This window comes from Arachis stenosperma, chromosome 8, assembly GCF_014773155.1.
Source record: "Arachis stenosperma cultivar V10309 chromosome 8, arast.V10309.gnm1.PFL2, whole genome shotgun sequence".
NCBI lineage: Eukaryota > Viridiplantae > Streptophyta > Magnoliopsida > Fabales > Fabaceae > Arachis > Arachis stenosperma.
Window position 1 is genome coordinate 33,117,307 of NC_080384.1, and position 21,650 is coordinate 33,138,956.

The 21,650-nt window shown below is 34.3% G+C and overlaps 2 protein-coding genes across 4 annotated transcripts; both read right to left on the bottom strand.

Moving 5' to 3' along the window:
- Positions 1-1,672: 1,672 nt before the first annotated feature.
- On the bottom strand, positions 1,673-16,032 carry LOC130945832 (uncharacterized). Its single transcript, XM_057874528.1, has 15 exons — positions 14,198-16,032; positions 13,638-14,120; positions 13,389-13,511; positions 13,071-13,276; positions 12,742-12,952; positions 12,252-12,489; positions 11,989-12,139; positions 11,557-11,881; positions 4,293-5,690; positions 3,354-3,959; positions 3,036-3,241; positions 2,732-2,942; positions 2,385-2,622; positions 2,148-2,298; positions 1,673-2,046 (listed from the first exon to the last, which is right to left on the bottom strand). The coding sequence occupies exons 1-15, from the start codon at positions 15,465-15,467 to the stop codon at positions 1,747-1,749; spliced, it is 6,117 nt and encodes a 2,038-aa protein (XP_057730511.1). The 5' UTR covers positions 15,468-16,032; the 3' UTR covers positions 1,673-1,746.
- Positions 16,033-16,272: 240 nt separating this feature from the next.
- LOC130944914 (G-type lectin S-receptor-like serine/threonine-protein kinase At4g03230) lies at positions 16,273-20,609 on the bottom strand. 3 transcript variants are annotated; one of them, XM_057873509.1, is made up of 8 exons: positions 19,123-20,608; positions 18,533-19,003; positions 18,268-18,429; positions 17,804-18,009; positions 17,523-17,730; positions 17,174-17,411; positions 16,907-17,057; positions 16,273-16,811 (listed from the first exon to the last, which is right to left on the bottom strand). In XM_057873509.1, exons 1-8 carry the CDS (start codon positions 20,432-20,434, stop codon positions 16,506-16,508), a joined length of 3,054 nt encoding a protein of 1,017 aa, XP_057729492.1. In that variant the 5' UTR covers positions 20,435-20,608; the 3' UTR covers positions 16,273-16,505. The 3 variants fall into 3 exon arrangements, 2 of the variants coding, with proteins under 2 accessions (XP_057729492.1, XP_057729493.1); XM_057873510.1 differs by having other exon boundaries at positions 16,554-16,821; positions 19,123-20,609; XR_009072171.1 differs by having other exon boundaries at positions 16,744-16,811; positions 17,135-17,411; positions 19,123-20,609.
- Between the last annotated feature and the right edge of the window lie 1,041 nt (positions 20,610-21,650).

Genomic DNA, 21,650 nt, shown 5'->3' on the forward strand with positions numbered 1-21,650 from the left:
ATATCAAAATAAATTATTTTAAAACAAAAATAATACCGTATAATATAAAAAAATTTATTGAATTATAAAAATATATTATTAATTAACTCAAATATATATATATATTTTATTGTAAAAAATAACTTTAGACCAGGTTGAGTTATCCGAAGCAAAATCCAAACCCAACCCAAAAATAATACCAAGTAAAAAATCAAAACCTGAATCGACAAAATATGTCTTGTATTTGGACTGAATTTTGAGCCAAATCGAATCTTAAATGCCTCTAATTTTTTCATACTCACCTAAAAGTCACGAATTCGAGTTTTTCTATTTTTAAAAAAAATAATAAAAATATAAAAAGCAATTCAACAATATTGCAAATCATGGCTGTTATAAACCTATAATCTATAATCTAATATAGAGTTGCTTGCCCTTTTCACATGTAACTATGAATTGATTGGATTCTCTTGCATTTCTTTTTTCTACCTACTAAGTTGCTTTCACTGAGCCCTCTCAGCCGACGGACTAGGAGGTTATTTTTGACCATTCACACACAAACTACTTGTAAAAAGAGCAAACCCATTCATATACATTTGGTTGGCTTAATTATTTTATGAGTAAAGCTAGGAACCAAAAGCATATCAGCCAAAATTCAGCCAAATATCTTTGGATGAATTCAAAATCTTCACGAGTTAATATATATGGATGTTTCTTCTACTAAATATCAGAATGTTTCTTTTTCATATTAAATGGATGTTCTTTTATATATTTTTTGAATTTGTGATTGTTAGAAGTGGATAAGTTAATGTGAGAGAAAAGAAGAAAGTTTTTATAGGTTTTAATTAGGTTTACTTAATCAATTTAAAATTTTTTTAAATTTTGAATTTAAAAAATTAAAATTAATTAATTATTAATATAAATTAATGTAGTTTTATTTAGTTTTTGGCTAATAAGCTTTTGGTTCCTTATACTTTTCCTTATTTTATACTTATGTAATCAAAATAATAATTTGAAAGTTGTCACAATTAAAGAGTCATACAGACGGAACAAAGAAGGAGTGCTAGCCAAGTAAATTTTGTGATTTATAGTCATTAATTAGTATTTTTAATGATGTAAAATTATATTTAGTAATGTAAGATTATTTTTTTTTTTGTTAATTAAATGCTAGCCAAATTTTAATAAAACTGTTAGGCCCTAAACTTCTCCGAAACAAAGCATAGGCAATAATAAATACCACACTCGACCCCTGCAATTATCTCGAAAAAATAATGAGACAAAAAAAAAAAAAACACCCAACCCGATTCCTAATATATTTTTTAGGACTAATTAGCCCCTATACAAAAAGAAAAAACAACATTGATTTTTTTTGGTACAGAGGCTAATCTGTCCTATAAAAGTAAAGCTCAGGAGTCGGGTTGGTAATTTTTTTTTGTCAAAAACTTTGTTATTTTTTAAAGTAATTGTTAGGTACTGTTTTGAATTTTTCTCTAATAGGGATCATAGCTTTATCAGAAATTAGACAAGTAGCCTAGACTGCAGGTGTATATAAATTTCATAATTTTATTTATTTAATCACATTTTAAATAAAGAAAATACTTTTATAATATATCAAAATCCAACTTTATAATTCATGTCTAAAAAGTCAAAAAAAAATATTTTCAAATAAAAATAATTATAAAATTTTTATTGGAGCATCACCAAATTTCATACCTTAATAAGAAGGAAATCTAATTTATTTACAACGCTGTGACATTATATTGCCATACCCTATCGACCTTCTTGAGTGTTGCTTTCAAAATGAAGACTTATTTCCGGTCTAGTGGAAGAAGTTGTGCTAGATTGGCCTCTGCTCCCAGAAAAGGTTGGTTGTTTTGGGCTTGAAATGCTTGCAATCTCACCATCAAGTAATGTCAAAACAGTTGACATGGTTGGTCTATCACCTGGATCATCTTGTACACACAAGAGTCCAATATGTGCACACTTAATAAATTGATTTGCAATGCAACTTTCACCGAGGCACATGTCCATTAAATCTATCATCCTATTCTCTGTCCATAGTCTCCATGCCTGGAATAGATTTAATACAAAAACTATGATAATAAGACATGTAGATTACTATTTAAGGTTGAAGGGAAAAAAGGGAAACGAGTTCATCAGCTGAAACATACATAAGTCAAAAGGCTTGTAAATTGGTCAGATTGATAAAATCCGGTGTTCTTTTTTCCACTAAGAATCTCAAGAAGCACTACACCAAAGCTGAAAATATCAGATTTTGTTGAGAAAAGTCCTTCTAATGCATACTCAGGAGACATATATCCGCTACAAAAAAGAAGAATTATTAACATTTTATTGCTACACCTTAGGACAGCTATCAACATTTTATTGCAAAAATCAAGTTAACTTACTAGGTTCCTACAACTCTTTCGGTATTTGCCTCAGATTCTTTGCCTGCCACTATTTTCGCCAATCCAAAATCTGAAATTTTTGGTTGCATTTCCTCGTCAAGAAGAATGTTACTGGTCTTTAAATCTCTATGAATTACTCTTAACCTGGAGTCTTGGTGAAGATAAAGTAAACCCCGTGCAATTCCTCGGATTATGTTAAATCGCATTTCCCAATCCAAAAGTATGCTTTGTGTGGGATCTTTCAAGATTTCCATTTGCCATTAGAAACAAGTCAAACAACAAGTCTTAGCATACATAAAACATTTAAAATGCAGTAAACATAGTGATAAATATATTTTTAAACTAACCGAATATAAATGAGTCCAAGCTCTTGTTAGGCATGTATTCATATAGTAGAATCTTTTCATCTCCTTTGATGCAGTAGCCCCTTAATCTAACAAGATTTCGATGTTGAAGTTTGGCTATCAAAACAACCTCATTCTTAAATTCCTGCAAGCCTTGTGATGAGACATTAGAAAGCCTCTTTACTGCAACAATTTCACCACTTTGAAGCTTACCCTGAAAGCAAAAATCATCAAACTACATTATCTAAAAATAATTATTGGTTGACAAGAGAATAACTAAATAAAGATGAAGCTGTGCCTCAATCACCTTGTAAACCGGTCCATAACCACCGCGTCCAAGTTTATTTTCATCAGAGAAGTTATCTGTAGCTACTACTATGCTCTCAAAATCAAAATAAGGTACCTCTATGCCTTCATTGTCCTTTTCTTCTAATCCCCCATCCTCAATCAAATCTTTCACATGTCTTATACTATCAATGAAGCGTTTTCGTTGTTTCATATTGCTTTCCTTGCCTTGAATAAATGCATAGAATAACAACGTTATTGATTTCTCACTAATGTAGACATAAGATTCTAAGGCAAATTCAAAATTCCAATGTGTATATATATATATAAACAAAAGTACCTATCTTTGGAGTTATTTTCCTTCTCCATAGATAAGCAAAAGTTATTGCACATGCCAGAATAATCACACTTCCAAGAGTTATCCCAAGAATCAAAGAAATTTGACTTTTGGATTTTCCTTTATCTGCTATAGTACACTCTAGAGCAATCCCATCCCAATGATAATTTTTATCACAAAGACACCTCTTTCCACCACTGGCTACTTTACAACTTGAATGGTTCCAACCTACGCAGTCTTTAGGCTCAGAACAAACAGGTTCATGCGGTGGTTCCCAAGTAACCTCTACTTTGGCTTTATCAAAACAATCATATGCAACAGAAAACGGAGAGTGTATCTGCATAATTTCATTACTTTCAGATCTCTCATCTTCGCAGTGCGTATTTGATGGATCAACCTGCATGACAAACTTTCTGGATTCTGAATACACTACAGCAACTTTCTGATAAGTTGCATTGGAATTGGAAGTTCTAGAAATGAAGCTAAGCTGGCCTGTTGAGGGGTTACATCTGAAGTTGAAGTACATAGGGTCACCACAGTTCGAACTAGTGCTCAATGGATAAGGCACCATGTTTGTCCCACATGGTTCACAAGTTCTTGGAGTTGGTTCTGCAATGCAATTCCAACACCAAGGTTTTAACTTTTTACGAGGCTGGATTTATGAGAAAAATATTTTTAATTGCAAAAACTTTGAACGCTCATCATTCTAACTATGAAAATATAAACTAGTTCAAAAACCAATAAAAAATTAGATTAGTGCGACAAAACCATCCAAAAAAAACTGTCTTTTAGGTAGTTTTGTCGAATTAACCAAATTTTTAATGGATATCAAGTTGTGCTCAGATTTTTCACACTAAGAAGGCTTAGCTGTTTTTGTACTTGCTTATCTGTTCTGCTTTTAAGTGTTCCAATAATTTATCAAGAAAAAAAAAATGAAAGTACCTATGTCTGATATGTCTACTCGAACATAGAAACTATGAGCACCATTATCTTCATCATTATCAGTATCATCACCATGGAAGCCTTCTTGAAGTGTAACTAATTCCTCTGTCCAGATCCCACAACTTTTCTGGGCACTATCATTATCATCACCACTTTTGGAAGTTGCAGCCTTTGCATCATACGAATAGGCCTGGCACTCAGGACACTTGCTTAGACAAATTTGTTTGCATTCTGTTTCACTAGCTGCAGGGTGTTGTTCATCAGGTGGTTCTCTTGCTTTCACATTCACTAAATTCAAGAACGCTGTAGTGTCTCCACTGCATGACCCTGAATTTCTTGTACATCCCCTGACTCCACCAATAACACTGCTGAATCCCGGTAAACACTTGCACTCCTTGATGTTGAGATTAATCAGATTATAATCACAGCTTGCGAAGTTGCCACAGATATTATACCTGTCGCAGGAGCTATTTGGGGCCTTCCAACGAACGATCCAATCTTGTTGGATACCATCCCATGTTAGAAACTGAAGCTCCCCATTGTACTTCATCACTAGCCTCGTCTTGTTATATTCATCAACGGGAACACGCGTAATTGGCGATTCTTTTTTGCCAAATCTGTTACCAATGTTTTTGTAGGGGGGAGTGATTGTTGCAGAAGAAGGGTCTTCGTCTGTGCTTGTTTGGTTGTTCAACAAGAAATCTACGGTTCCAAACATAGACCCTGGACTCAGATTCTTTGTTCCTCTTTCCCAGTAAAGCTGGCTGTTCTTCGAAATCACATAAGAGTTGAGATTGTCTCCATCTGAAGCCATCATGAAGGTGTAGCTTCCACTTTGAGGATCATTGTCACTGCTCCAAGAAGTTAGCTTCAAATCCAAGTCCATGTTCATTCCCAGAAGAAACGTATCGGTGGGGTGATCGAAGCTCTGATACATAGTAGTAGTCTTCCCCGTTTGATCATATTGTAACAGCATAAGGTTCCCAGAATCCATTAGTTTCACCGTCATGTTTGTGGAAGAGGACTTTCCAAGTTTTGAGGACCAATATGTTTCCCCTGAAGAATCTGTTACTACAAGGTTGCCATCTTGTGCAATTTGAAAGACTCCATTGTTATTGGAACCTACAGGTCGGTCTCTGTTGGCAACCCATACCAGTGTTCTTTGTGTTCCAGGGAACTGTGATGTGTTATACCATATCCCGAGGTAACTGTCATTAGGCCTTGACTGTGGAGAAAAGAAGCCCAGTATGAATTTCTTTGAAGCTGAAGCAAGAAAGAGTGTAGTTCCAGGAATGTTCTGGCCACCTTTCAAAACATCATTTCCTGAAAACGCATTTAAAGTGCATGGAGAACACAGGAGGAAGAGAAGAAGCAGGGTGGCTCTCATATTAATCATTTATTCACTGACGAAACTGCATGGGTTGTTGTGGAGAAAATAAAATGCATCATACTTCCTGCTAAACCTAAACCTTGGTTTTATTCTTTATTATATGGTTTATGACTTATTACTTATATCTTGTGATATTGAAATGATTATTGAAAATAAACTTTTTTCAACTACCAATTAGTAAGTCTTTTTTTTTTTCCTTTAAAAATTTTCGTTCCTTCACGTTGATATTTGCTCATCTATTGGTTAGTAAATTGAAAACAAAATAATTCACTAACAAAATCAGTGTTATCATATGATGATGGTGATTAATTTTTCTATTTTTATCGTTACAATAGATAATTCTGTTTAAAATTATGTTTCTACTAATGTGTCATCTTAAAATTTTTTGTAGGTACTTATGGTAGTATTGATTAATGCTACATATTATTATTATTATTATTATTTCTAAAATTAAGAGTGGGATTTAAATTTGAAACTTCTAAGTGAAAATGAGGAGATTATATCATTTTAAATTATAATTCATTGGCATTACATATTATTATTTACCACATTAGATTATTACAAAATTATTTTTTTTTGTATAATTAATTCACATGGATATTAGTACTCATTTTTTTTAAATAATTTTTTTGTTGGTTAATTTTTTTTTATAATTATTTGCCACATTATCAATCACTCATTTGCCCCCACTACTTGTAATGGCCTACTAGTACTCATCAGACTTTCACACTTATCTCTCTCTTTGTTTTTATAACAATAATATTAAAAAATAAAAAATAATTTAAATTTATTTTATTTAATATTTATTAAATAAAATAAATTTGGATTGTTTTAACTAATTTTTTTATCACTTAAATATTATTAATTTTTTAAATTATTCAGAGGTTAAATCCTAATAAACAATATTATCGTTTGCCAAGGCCAATAATTTAGGCAAATTAATTAATTAATAATGTACCTGCTTTTATTCTCTCATGTTAAAATCAAAGATAAATAACTAATGATTATATTATGTATATATTAAAATTAGTTATTAAAATTAGTTACTATAAAATATATATTAAAATATAAATATATATTAAAATATAAATATATATTAAAATAAATTAAATTTATATATATAATTTTTGGTGACTTATTAAATTTATATATATTTATATATAAATATATTAATAATTGATTTTAGTATATAAATAGTATTTCTAATAACTAATGCTACAAATAAGTAAGGGTGTCTGCGGTTCGGATCGGATATCGTCAAAAATTCGATCCGATCCGCATTAAAATCATCAGATCGGATCGGATTCAATATTCGCAGTTTTTAAGTTGGATCCGATCGGATCGGATCGGATATCGGATTTGCAAAACATAAAAAATATTTTTAAAAGCTTATTTTTATTAAAAAATATCAATAAAATTTATTTTTTCTATTCTTTTAACTATATTTACTCTTAAAATAATATTAAATATATTTTTCTTAAATAATAAATTAAAATAATATAACATATATGATAATTATTAATTGAAATAAAACATAAAAAAATATTTACTTATTTATTTCTTTAATTTTGCGGATAGCAGATATGCGGATATCAACACAAAATCCGCAATCCGATTCAATTAGTGTGCGGATCCGATCCGAAAACTTTGCGGATCGGATCCATATCCGCAATTTTCGGATCAGATTTAAATAAACACCGCAAATATGCGAATCAGATCCTATCTATGGACACCCCTACAAATAGGCGAAAATGATTCAAAGCTAAAAAGAAAGAGAACATGAGATGCATTTGTCACACAGTAATAACAGTATATATGGTGAAAGAGGCAATTATTGATTCTAAGTTATACATGTCAAAGTCTCGTTTCGTATGGACCTCTGTCTAAAGGCAAGTGCTTTAATCCCTACAATGTTTTCCACGCCTGCTGATACTCTTTTTCACCTTTTTTCTTTTGAGAAAAGAAAAAAAAAAGTAGACATATCTTTATTATTGTCTAGTCTGATGTGAATGTCTTTATTGTTGAAACACACCATTATATTCTTCACTTCATCTATCTAGCGCAGGAATCATTGTCTTTGTATAAACATAGGAATTTTTTTCTATTAGAAAATAAAAAAAAACTTTATTTTTCGAAAGAAATTATTAAAACTTTAATTTTTAAAATATAATTTTTTAACATTTAGAATAAGTTTATCGTATTTTTCGACGGACCTCGTTATTTTTAAAAAGTTCGTTTTATTCCACCACAAATTTTAACTCAAATCCTAAAAAAAGAAAGACAATATATAAAGAATATATAAAGAGAATCGAAGAAGATAATAATAAAAAAAAGACTCACATCCCATACAATCTATTACTTTTTTTTTCTTTTCCACTATCAAAATAACTGACATAAATATAAAAATAAATTTAAATTATATTTGACATTTTAATTTTAATAAGTATAACACAATTTTAAAATACTCTTAGAAACATATTTAGCTTTTAGAAATTATAAACATAAATACATAATTTTTTTACAAAACCTAAAACAAAGTATTTGTGCTTCAAATTGATAGAAAAGACAAAACAGCTAGAAGAGGGGTCATAGTCTCTCTGCGTACTCTCTATAAATACTTTATTGTCTTCCATTAACGATGTGATGACATGATGACTTGATGACGTGGACTGTAAGGGACATGTGTCATTTTATGATTTGACCACGTATAATAGTATGATGATGTGGTGACCAGTGACACGTGGCATGCTAACGTGAATGGTTGTGCCACGTGTTACAATGTTATTTAGCCACGTGTCCGTTTGTGTCACGTGTTGCAACAGTATTCATCCATTAAGCTGAATTTAGTAAAGCTTATGATAGAGTTTGATGGAGTTTGTGGATATAGTGTTACAAAAAATGGGATTTGGACAGCGTTGGAGGAATTGGGTGAAAGAGTGTGTCAGTACAGCCACTATGGCTATCCTGATAAATGGGTCGCCATCCAAGCCGTTTCACATTGAGAGAGGTCTCAGACAAGGGGATTATCTTTCTCCATTTTTGTTTGTGCTAGTGGTTGATGTGTTACATCGGATGTTGGGAGAAGCTGTCAGGAACGGGCGCATTGCTCTGCTACTGGTCGAAGGAGAGCATATCGAATTGTCACACTTACAATTTACAGATGATACGATATTATTTTGTCCCCCGGTAATAGATACAATCGTGAATTATAAGAGACTGCTGCGGTGTTTCGAGTTGATGTCGGGGTTGAGCATCAATTTTGAGAAGTCAAATCTGATATCGGTAAATTGCCAGCAGGAATGGATAGATCAGGCATGTGGTCTGCTGGGGTGCAACGAAGCGGTATTACCAGTTAGGTACCTCGGGATTCCCTTGGGTGCGAATTCGCGCATGGTGAAGACTTGGAAACCGATAATAGATAAGGTGGAAGAGAAACTCAGCATGTGAAAAGCAAAGGTCCTTAACAAAGCGGGCAAGCTGGTGCTCATCAAATCAGTGCTGAATAGCCTACCGATATATTATTTTAGTCTGTACAGGATGCCAAAGGCGGTTGCGGATAAGCTGATTGTGTTACAAAGGAGATTTATGTGGTGTAAGGGGGATGGTAATGATGGTATCCCGTTAGTTGAGTGGGAGTTGGTCCAGACACCGAAAAAGGCTGGGGGATTGGGGATGCAATGCTTCAAAACACAGCTCTCTTATTTAAATGGTGGTGGCAGTTTTCAAAGGAGGATTGCCCCTTGTGGAAAAAAATTGTATGCTCATGTAACAACCTGAACTCTGATGCAATGCTAGTAACTCAGCAGCTACTGAGTAAAGGAAGGCCATGGAAAGACATCTGTCATTTGAACATTAAAGAGCAGAGGATAAAGGACAAAATGCTTACTGGCCTGGCAAGAGAGGTAGGGAATGGAAGGAGCACCCTATTTTGGAAAGATAACTGGCTGCGAGGTGAGCCCCTAAAACTGACTTTTTCAAGACTCTTTTCTATTTCAAACCAACAAGGATCTATGATAGGGGATTGTGGATTTTGGGATGGGCTCGAGTGGATATGAAATTTCCAGTGGAGAAGAGAGTTGTTCCAATGGGAGCTGGAGCTTGTCAACCAGCTTCATGAGAGGCTACGGACGGTGAAGTTGGCAGATGGTCAAGAGGATCATATAGTGTGGAAGTTTGATTGCAAAGGGGTATTTTCTACCAAATCTGTGGTGCAGGTCCTACAATCGGAGACTTTGTCAGCTGATATCACGAGCTACAGTTTTACAAGTTCAGTTTGGAGAGGAGTGGTACCTCCGAGAATTGAGCTTTTTGGATGATTTGTACTTGTGGGTAGAGTTAATACCAAGGAGAGGTTGAGTAGACTAGGCGTTATTATGCCAACTGATAACATCTGTGTACTTTATAACAAGGAGGTAGAATCGGTCAAGCATTTATTTCTTCTCTGTGAACTAACATGGCAGGTGTGGTGTAGTTGGTTGTGGTCCTTTGGTGAAGTTTGGGCTATTCCTGGTACCATAAGGGAACTGTTTGAGAGTTGGACTGGTTGGCATAAGCGAAAACAAGAGCAGAAGCGGTGATTGACTGGGTTCTTTGCAGTGATTTGGAACATTTGGGTGGAACGTAATGCTAAGATCTTCAATAATAAGGAAGCAGGTGTTGACTTCGTAATAAGGAGGATATTTCTGAGCTACAATGAATGGACCGATAGTGATCATTTTGTATTATCCTCACGTTACGATGATCTCCTGTACTTCCATATAAAATGTGGCTGTGAGCGTCTTATCCTCTTTTGAGAGCAAAAGTTAGAGAATGATTATGTGATTTTAAGTGGAAATTCAGGTGTAGTCGACTTCACGCGAAGTTGATAGTTGAGAGCCGTTAAATAATTTGACTGATTTGACTAAATTTTCATCTAACGACTCTCATCTATCAATTTTACGTGAAGTCGACAACACCTGAATTTTCACCAAGTAGAATACCTATTAGTAAACTTTAGTCGTTAAACACATCGCCGGTGACTCTTTTGCCCCACATTACTACTGTTATTACTTATTAGTCCTTCACTCCTTCCAATGTTTTCCAGGTAATTCTTTTTCATTCTACCTTTTTTTTTCTTTTTTCAAAGAGAAAAAGAAAAAGAGTAAGGTCTTTAATTTCTTGTCTAGATAGGTGCATAGGACGATATGCTTGTGTGATCAATCATCAATCATTCAAAAAGGAATGCAAATCCATCGCTTGAAAACTAATGTACAAGTAAGGAATGAAAATAACTGACTTAGATTGATAAGGATTTAGTTCATTCATCTATTTAAAAAAAATATCAAAAATTTAAATTTTATTTTGTATATATATTATTTTATTGACTAACGATAAATTTTAAAGTTCTAATTTGCAAAAGATCCGTCATTAGTTTACGGACAATTTTACACACAAATTATTAACTTAATTAACCAGCAAAATAAATTCATATTTAATTTAATTTAATTATTTTATATTTTATTATCAAGAGCATGCCCGAGAACAAAATAATCAAATACCAAACATTTGTTTCTTTATTATTATTATTATTATTTTGTTTAATAAACACAAACGTGTTACTTTCCATTTATATCCTGAACAACAAGGACTCTGTATATTATGACTCAACAAATGAAATAAAACATACGCCATAATGATAATAAAGCACATCATGGCAAACAAATTATAGTTCAAAGCCTCAAATGACATAGTTTTCGCATACTCATTTAAAAGTCGTGGGTTCGAGTCTCACTCCTAATTTTGAAAAAAAAAAAAACATATCATGAATATAGGTTTGCATAAAAACGCATGCCTAGAAAGAAGAACTAAATGCCTTGATCATCATGTTCTACCGACCTTCTAGAATGCTACTAGTACTATCAAATTGAATACTTGTTATTTCTCGTCTGCTGGAAGTTGTTTCAGGTTTATTTGAAGAAGTTGTGGTGGAGAGGGCTCTTCTGCCTCCAAAAAAAGTTGGTTGTTTTGGAGTTTTAATGGTTGCAGTCTCACTGTCAAGCAATGTCACAACATTTGACATGGTTGGCCTATCACCTGGATCATCTTGTACACACAAGAGTCCAATATGTGCGCATCTAATAAATTGATTCGCATTGCAACTTTCACCTAAAGACTTGTCCATTAACTCCAGCAACTTGTTCTGTGTCCATAGTGTCCAAGCCTGGAACAATTTGTTAGCAAAATAATCATGATACTAATTAGCTAGATTGCATAAAAGAAATTAAATGAAAAGAAAACAAAGGCTTCAACATGTGAAACACAACTTACATAATCCAAAAGGCTTAGATATTCGTCGGACTGGGAAAATTTTGTATTCTTTTTTCCACTGATAATCTCAAGTATGATTACACCAAAACTGAAAACATCAGATTTGGTCGAACAACGTCCATCTCTTGCATATTCAGGTGACATATATCCACTAAAAAAATTATAATAAGTTGGTATAATTTATACAAAAAACTATTTATTTTTGTATTGGAACTAATTAAAATTGTTAACATTCTCAATAAGATGAATTAAAATTAACTTACTAAGTTCCTACTACTCTCTTTGTGTCAGTTTCGATATCTTTATTTGTGACTATTTTCGCCAATCCAAAGTCTGAAATTTTTGGTTTCATCTCCTCATCTAATAGAATATTACTGGTTTTTAAATCTCTATGGATTACTCGCAATCTAGAATCTTGATGAAGATACAGCATTCCTCGAGCAATTCCAACAATAATGTCGAACCGGATTTGCCAATTCAAAAATCCACTTTGTGTTGGATCTGCTTAGATGTTCATTTTCGATAAAAAGAAATCATGCAATTAGTAAACATGATATATTTGAAACGCACCATAAATAATGCTAATAAATATATTTGTAAACGAATACATGTAGTCATGTAGACACTGTTTTAGATTTTCTTTGTCACACCATTTTTTTTTTTCTCATTTAACTGGCATGATGTCAAAGAAATTAAGTGCAAAATTATGATATATGAAACTATAAATGAGTATTTATGTATTGTAATACTAACCGAATATAATCGAGTCTAAACTCTTGTGCCGCATATACTCGTAAATTAGAATTTTTTCTTGTCCTCTAATGCAATAGCCCCTTAGTCGAACAAGATTTCGATGTTGAAGTTTAGCGATCAAAACAACTTCATTTTTAAATTCATGTAAGCCTTGTGATGAAATACTTGAAAGCCTCTTTATCGCAACAACTTCACCATTTTGGAGCTTACCCTAAATTAAAAATCAATAGATGACATTATCAAAATTTTGGTGAGGAATTCCATAAAAACAAATGGTTAAGGAGAAACTAAAGTAACTAAACTCAAACAGAGATATATCGTATATTCACCTTATAGACAGGTCCATAGCCTCCACGTCCAAGCTTATTTGCATCTGAGAAGTTATCTGTTGCTTCTAATATACTTTCAAAATCAAAATAAGGCACCTCTATGCCTTCATTGTCTTCTTCTTCTAATCCCTCCTCCTCAATCAAATCCTTCACATCCTTTTCATTGTCAAATAAGCGCCCTCGATTTCTCTTATTACTTTTCTTGTCTGAATTGAAATAGTAGTTAAATGGGCAAATAAAAGATCCACTGTATTTGTGCTGATAAAAAAAAAGGTTTTCCAAACCTATTCAAAATTCTAAAGTAATTGAAACAGTTACCTTCCTTCCTTTTTCTGTTGCATAAGTAAGCAAAGATAATTGCACATGCCAGAGTAATCACGCTTGTAAGAGTTATTCCAAGAATCAAATATGTTTTGCCACTTGAATTTCCTTTACTAGGAACTACAGAAGAAGAAGAAAGAGAACAAACACCATATTTAAAAAAAAAATGTAAACTACTTATCAAACAAACTTGTTTTCTTGTTATTTTAAACTATATAGAAACTTATATGTCATTAGTTTGATTACCTTGTTTACAAGTTAGAGAATCACCATCCCAACGATAATTGACATCACAAATGCACCTCATTCCATTTCTTGTTGCTTTGCAAGTTGAATGATTCCATCCCTCGCAATTTTGTGAGTGAGTGCAGATTGGTTCATGTGGCGGTTCCCAAGTGACCTCTATTTCATCTTCGTCAAGGCAATCATTGGTCACACTAAATGGAGATCCAATGTGGAGACTTTCATCGCTGCTAAATGTCTCATATGTGCAGTAAGTGACTGAGGGGTCAACTTGAATAACCAACTTTTTGGATTCAACATCCATGCTAGTAACTTTATGATGGATAGTAGTGCCACTCGTGGAAGTTCTAGTAATGAATGTAAGCTGACCTGTTGGGCGGTTACAACTGAAGTTGAAGTAATTGGGGTCACCACAATTTGGCCCAGTGCTTAACGGATAAGGAACTGTGTTTATCCCACAAGGTTCACAAGTTCTTGTAGTTGACTCTGCCAGCAATCGTTAAATAACAATTTAGTTAAACATATCAAATCATCTGAGAGTTCTCAGTTAGACAAATATATACCTATATCTGATTTGTCTAGGCGGACGAAGAGGTTACGAAGATGATCATCTTCAACATCTTGAACTGTATCTAATTCCTGTGTCCATATCCAACACCTATAACCGTTGTCATCAGCTTCAACATACGAATACGCCTGGCAGTGACTACAGTTCTGAAGGCATCTTTCTTTGCATTCTGATTCATTCTCTGCAGGGTATTTACCATCCGGGATTCCAGGTTTCACCTTAACTAACTCCAAGAAAGCACTTCTACCTTCTCCTCCGCCTCCACCACATGATTCTTCTGTGGCTGTCCTTCTAACACATCCGTTGTTCTCATCGCTAACTTCTGCTCTCTTGAAGCCAGGTAAGCAGTTACAAGGTTTGTAGTTATTACCGTTACAGCTTGTGAAGTGGCCGCAAAAGTTGTACTGGTCGCAGGGGCTCGCCGGAGCCTTCCACCGAACCAACCAATCGTGTCCGAAGCTGTCCCAAAACAGAAGCTTAAGCTCTCCGGTACTCTTCATCACCAACATGGTGTTGTCAAAGTTGTCAGACGTGTTTGTTCCGGTGCTGAAGTTGGTGAGCATGTAAGATACTATGGCATCGAAATCTGAATCCAAGTGCTTCCCACTCTCCCAATAGCGTTGCCAATTCTTTAAGATAGCATAAGAAGGGTTGTACTTGTACTTGTAGCTGTAGTCATCACCGTCCCCGGCGATCTGAAAAGTGAATGATCCAGTTCTAGGATTATCATCGCTGCTCCAAGAAGTTAGTTTCATCTCCGAGTCCATTTTCATGCCGGCAAGAAACGTGTCTGTGGGGTGATGGAAGCTTTGGTAGATGATGGCTTCGTCAAGTACCATCATCAGCACTAGGTTGCCAGAATCGAATAGCTTCACTGTCCTGTTTCTTGATGTAGAAGCTTCATTCCTTGAAGACCAATAACATGTCTGGCCAGAACCTGATGTATCTGTTACAGTGATTCTTCCATCATTGGCAATTCGAAACACTCCAACGTTGGGATTTGAAATAGGATTGTCTCTGTTGGCAACCCATATTACTGTTTGCGGTCCTGGATACTTTGATTGATTGTACCATATTCCTAGGTAACTTCTTGTAGGGCTTCCAGGAGGAGAAAAGAAGCCTAGTACGAATTTGTTCTTGGCTGAAGAAAGAACACTTGTTGTTCCTGTTATGTTTTCACCAACGTTTAAGAAATCTTTTGCTAAACATGAATGGAAAGTGCACAGCAAACAATGGAGGGAGAGAAAGGGTGTTCTGTATTTCATGTTGTTATTAGTTATTAGCTAATAAGATCAGTAGTGACCAAATTTGTTGTAATTGTGATCCTTTTAACAACTACTAAAACATTATGTGGATGCTTTATCAATCATATCTATGCATCTTTTAGTTTTTTCAAAAGGGAAAAACTTTTGTTTTCCCAAACTGGAGGATTGGAATTTAGTATTATATTTGATAGTTAGAGATTAAAACTAAAATTTTAGTTATGAGATACAAAATTTTAATTTCTTTAGTACTTCCAAAAAATGGAGATACAAGGACTAAAATTTTTTAGTACAGAGGCTGAAATTTTAATAAAATATTTTTTCAAAAGATACTTTTATTTAATTTTTTAAATTTTAAATTTATCTCTCAATTTTTATATTTATTTTAAACTAAACATAATACTGAGATATAACTCAATCTATTATATTTTACACTAAACATAATACGAAGACTTAATTTAGTTTCTCAATCTTAATTTCTCTTTCAAAGGCGGCCTAAAAGTAATGCTTCAGCTATTGACCGAGGCAAATTAAAGTGAATGCTGCAAGCACCGCACCAAACAATAATATTTCAACTCAAAAACAAACTTTTTACATTTTCTCTTTACCTAACTTTCACCTTAAATTCTAAAAAAGATGTGTACAAGCATAAGAGTGTAATTACACAGGTAACATTCATCTTAGAGTTTACATGTTATGTTCTTTAGGGGAAAAAAGAGTCAATTTTTTACAGCAAAGAAGATTACTTTTGTAGTTTTTTTCTTTTTTATATTTTTGAGCATTACCAACTTCAATGTTATTAAGGATATGCATAGACCTTGTTTTCTTCTTGTTTTACCCTGTGAAGTCTCAATACAATTTGACTAAAAATGCACCCCTTAGGCCTTAGCAAGGCAATAGTTACGTGAAACATTGATCAATTTGGAGGTTAGGACTTGCTGCAAAGAAATGCAATAAAAATGAACCAAGCGCTTTAGAAAGCAGCTTCAGATCCAAGGAAGAAGCAAAAACATATCATTTGATGCCTTGAGCCTTCTTACTCTATCGACCTTCCTGATAATGAGTGGTACTCTCAAATTGCATATTTATTTCTGTTGATTTACTGGAAGAAGTTGTGGGTTGGCCTCTACTGGCAAAAAATGTTGGTTGTTTTGGGGTTGGAAGGGTTGAAGTCTCACTATCGAGCATGGTCACTACACTTGACATGCTTGGTCGGTCACTTGGTTCATCTTGGACACACAAGAGTGCAACATGTACACACCTAATAAACTGATTCTCATTGCAACTTTCTACTAAACTCATGTCCATTAAATCTATCAACTTATTCTCTGTCCACAGTTTCCAGGCCTGGAACAATCTTGAAAGAAAATAATAATAAGTAATCACACTTACATAGCTAAAAGAAATTTGAAGGGAAATTATTGGACTAGGGTGAGACTTACGTAGCCTAAAAGGCTTGGAACTTGGCTGGATTGATAAAATCCAGTGTTCTTTTTTCCACTTATAATCTCTAGTAAGACTACACCAAAGCTGAAAACATCAGATTTGGTCGAAAAGAATCCATCTAATGCATATTCAGGAGACATATATCCACTGTAAAAAGAAAAAATCGTCAGTAATTAACATGAAAGCAATCTTTAACAATGAATTAATATCATGCCAAAACATACACAAACTATCAATTTTCCAATCACTGGCTTCAAACTTACTAAGTACCCACTACTCTCTCTGTGTTCGTCTCAGTTTCTTTGCCTCCTACTATTCTTGCCAAGCCAAAATCTGAGATTTTAGGTTGCATCATTTTATCCAAAAGAATGTTGCTAGTTTTTAAATCTCGATGAATTACTCTTAGTCTGGAGTCTTGATGAAGGTATAATATTCCTCGTGCAACTCCTAAAATGATGTCAAACCGTATTTGCCAATCCAAATGTACACTTTGTTTAGGATCTTTGCAGAATTCCAAATTTGCATGCCAATGAAAGCAGTTACAGTTAGTAATTGAACTAGATATATCTGGAATGAACTAAATCATACTGATAGATATACTTTGGGACTAACCGAAAATAAATGAGTCTAAGCTTTTGTTAGGCATATACTCATAGAGTAAAATCTTTTCTTCTCCTTTGATGCAATAGCCTCTTAGCCTAACAAGATTTCGATGCTGTAATTTGGCTATCAAAACAACCTCATTCTTAAACTCAAGTAAACCTTGTGATGAAATACTTGAAAGCCGTTTTACTGCAACAATTTCATCTTGAAGCCTACCCTGAAAAAACAAATAACATGTTATGTCATTCTCCGAAACTTAATTAGATCTATATATATGCCTCGTTGATCACCTTGTAGACCGGTCCATAACCACCTCGTCCAAGCTTATTTGCATCAGAGAAGTTATCTGTTGCTATTAGTATGCTCTCAAAATCAAAGTATGGTACTTCTATGTCTTCATGGTCTTTTTCTTCAAATCCTTCAACCTCCATCAAATCCTTCACATGTCTCTCACTGTCATAAAATCGCCCTCGATTTCTCTGAATTTTATCCTTGTCTGAAATTTTGTAAACAGGCAGATAACAATGGGTTTTTTTTTTTTTTTTTTAATTAAAAGCAGTTGATACAACTTTGTGAATGAAAAATTTCTCAAATAGAAAGAGTTTAATTTTGATGCTACAGGTTCATTCAATCATATTCCTATTTTTTTGGATAATCATTCAGGCGATGATTGTGAAAAGTAATTATTTTTTATCCTGTGACATATATAATTAAATGCAATGCATTTGAAAACTATTCTTATAAAGAAAGTTACCTTTGTTGTAAGTTATTTTCCTTCTACATAAATAAGCAGAAACTACAGCACATGCCAGAACAAGCACACTTCCAAGAGTTACTCCGATAATCAAAGACTTTTGGCTTTTTGAGTTTCCTTTTCTTACCTTTTGTTCTGTACCACCAGGAATGGCTATGGCTACTGCAAAAGAAAGATCAAGTAGGATGAATGCTTGAGTGAATTTTATACATAGTATGTTGAGTGAATTAGCAAGAATGAGTGATCAACAAAATAACATGCTTACCGTTAATATCACAATTAAGAGAAGCGTTATTCCAACGATAGTTTGAATTGCAAAGACACCTCTTAGAATCTCCTGTTTTTTCACAAGTTGAGTGGTTCCAACCCTTGCAATCCACTGATTCATTGCAGATGGGTTCAGAAGGTGGTAGCCAAGTAACCTCTACTTCATCTTCTGTGCGGCACTCGTTAGCCACGTTAAACGGAAAATGGATTTGCAGAGTTTTATCGTTACGAGTTTGCAGATTACAATAAGTTTCCGCAGAACTGACTTTGATGACGAACTTTCTAGAATCTGCGTCAATGCTAATAACTGTGTAACCGTCACTTGTCGTAGTAGGTACGAAACTAAGCTCTCCTGTTGAGCGGTTGCAACTGAACGTGAAGTACAACGGATCACCACAATTGGGTCCAGTGCTCAACGGATAAGGGACTATGTTTGTTCCGCAAGGCTCACAACTTCTTGGAGTTGCTTCTGCAATGCCTCATAAAAACATGATAATTGTTATCCATTTCATTTTTCAAATAAATTGTGTAGCATGGTTGTTGGAAATCAATGTATGAGTAAGAAAAAGCATGATATTGAAAGTATACCTATGTCTGATATATCTACCCGGACAGAGAGATTACGGCCAAAGTATCCTTCTTGGAGTGTAATTAAATCGTGTGTCCAAATCCTGCAAGTAGAGAAACTAAGGTCACGCCTTGTAGTGTCCTGAGGAACACTATAAGAGTAGGCCTGGCACTTGGGGCACATTTGAAGGCACTTGTTCTTGCAATCACTTTCATTTGCTTCCGTGTAATATATATCAGGGTTTCGCACTTTCACCATCACCAAATTCAAGAACCTTATGCCTTCTCCACACCACGATGATGCCGCTGATTTTCTAGCACAATAGTTACTTCCGCTAACTTGGTTAAATCCCGGTAAACACTTGCATCGCTCCCCGTTGTTGTCTTTGCAGGTGGAGAAGTTGCCGCAAGCATTGTATGAGTCGCAGAAGCTCTGTGGAGCTTTCCAGAAAAGGGTCCAATCACCTTGGAAACCGTCTCTTGTTCGAAACTGAAGCTCCCCAGTTGAATTCATCAATAGCCTTTTGTTCTCGTAGTTCGTAGGACTCAGATTACCTTGTTTCGTTGAAGAGCTGAAGTTGCTCAAAAAGTAAGCTACAGCATCAAACTCTGAATCTGGATTCAAGTCTCCGTTTTGTCCACTACTCTCCCAATAGAGCTTATTGTTTTTCAAGATTATGTAACGAGGGTTGTCCCCTGCTGTTTGAGCCATGATCTTGAAGGTGAAGTTCCCAGGTCGTGGATCACTGTCACCACTCCAACAAGTTAGTTCCATGCTTGTGTCCATTTTCATACCCGGAAGAAACGTGTCTGTGGGGTGTTGGAAACTCTGCCATATATTCTCATCGTTTTGGAACAATACTAGGTTCCCTGAATCCATTAGCTTCACTGTCCTGTTTCTTGCTGAAGACCCTTCAAGTTCAGAGGACCAGTAATAACTCTTGCTTGATGAGCCGTCTTTGACTTTGACCACAAGGTTTCCATCACCTGCAATTTGGAACAGTCCAACATGGGAATTCAAGATTGGTTTGTCTCTATTGGCCACCCATACCACTGTCGGCCGTTCTGATGAGAAGGTCTGTGATTGGTAGTACCATATTCCAAGGTAAGTCTCTGTTGGGTTTCCAGCAGGAGAAAAAAAGCCTAATACAAATCTTTGTCCAGCTGAAACAAGACTTGTAGTTCCAGTTATGTTTTGGCCAGGATTTAAGAAATCTCTTGCCAAACAGGACTTAAAGGAGCATGGCAACTGCAGATAGAAGAGGAAGAGGAAAGTGATTGTTCTCATGTTACCTGTTAAGGTCAATAATGGAGGTTTGGTAGTTTTATGCATGTCATGACAAAAAATGGGGTATGCTATAGAACATGTGGGTATTATTAATTTGTTATCCTCCTTCAGCTGCAATTTGCACACAAACTGCTAGGTTGATACAATTGTCCTTCTCCTACTACCACATTGGGTATTATTAATTTGTTATCCTCCTCCATCATAATATTCCGGTATGTACTTAGCTTTAGTTTCAACATGAATATATAAATAAAAAGTAATACTCCCCACAAGGACTCGTGACTTGCTAGCTGCCATGCTAGTCCAAGTCGTTGTAAATGCTGCTAAATCCCATATACCTAAGTAGAAAATTCAATCATTGAATGGTATTATTTGTACTATTATTGGAATTCTTTTTCCCAAGAGATATTATGAGATGTTATTTAAATTTAATAAAAAAAAATTGAAACAGACGACCAACAATGTTAGATATGCTATAGAGGAGGAGCTTTTTCTACTTTCACATGAGTTTTAACCGCATAATCATTAAGGATATGAGCACACTAGTTATAGCTTAAATTTGTATGATTCCATTTTCTTTACACTTTATCTTTCTATCTTTTTCTAACGTTTATTTAGCTTGAACCTTACATGATAATTAGCGAAAAGGATCATATCAAGATAAATTTCATGATCCAAAGAGCATCTTAAATTAATCTTTCAAAAAATTTTCTATCATATTTTAGTCTAATTGATACGTGCTTCAAATGTTCGAGATATGAAGAGTTCAAGTATTATTTAGAAGATATTAGTTTACATTTTTAGAATATTTTAATTTAATGTATTTTTATTTTTGTTTATTTAATTACTAGATTGGGCCTTATGATTATGGGCTTTAGGGTTTTTCTTTGTTTTAACCTAATAAGAGGTTATAAATACCTCCTTAGCTATTGTAGTCGCAGAATAGAATTTTTAGAGGTTTCAAAACCCCTTTTTGGTTTCGTGATGAAACCATGGTGTGGACAATTGAGGTTGAGGAGTCCCTCTCTTGTTACATCGGGGAATTGAGTAGAAGGTTGAGGAGTCCCTTCGATTCAATTTCCAAACTATGGCGTTGGCAAGTTAGGTTGAGGAGTCCCTTTCTTGTTGCGTCAAGATATTGAGTAGAAAGTAGAGTGATTCTCTTTGTACTCAATTTCAACTTATCTTTTTTGTTTTTATTTCAATTTCAATGTATCTTTTCTATTCAATTTCAATTCTTGTCTTCTTTATCCTTTTATTT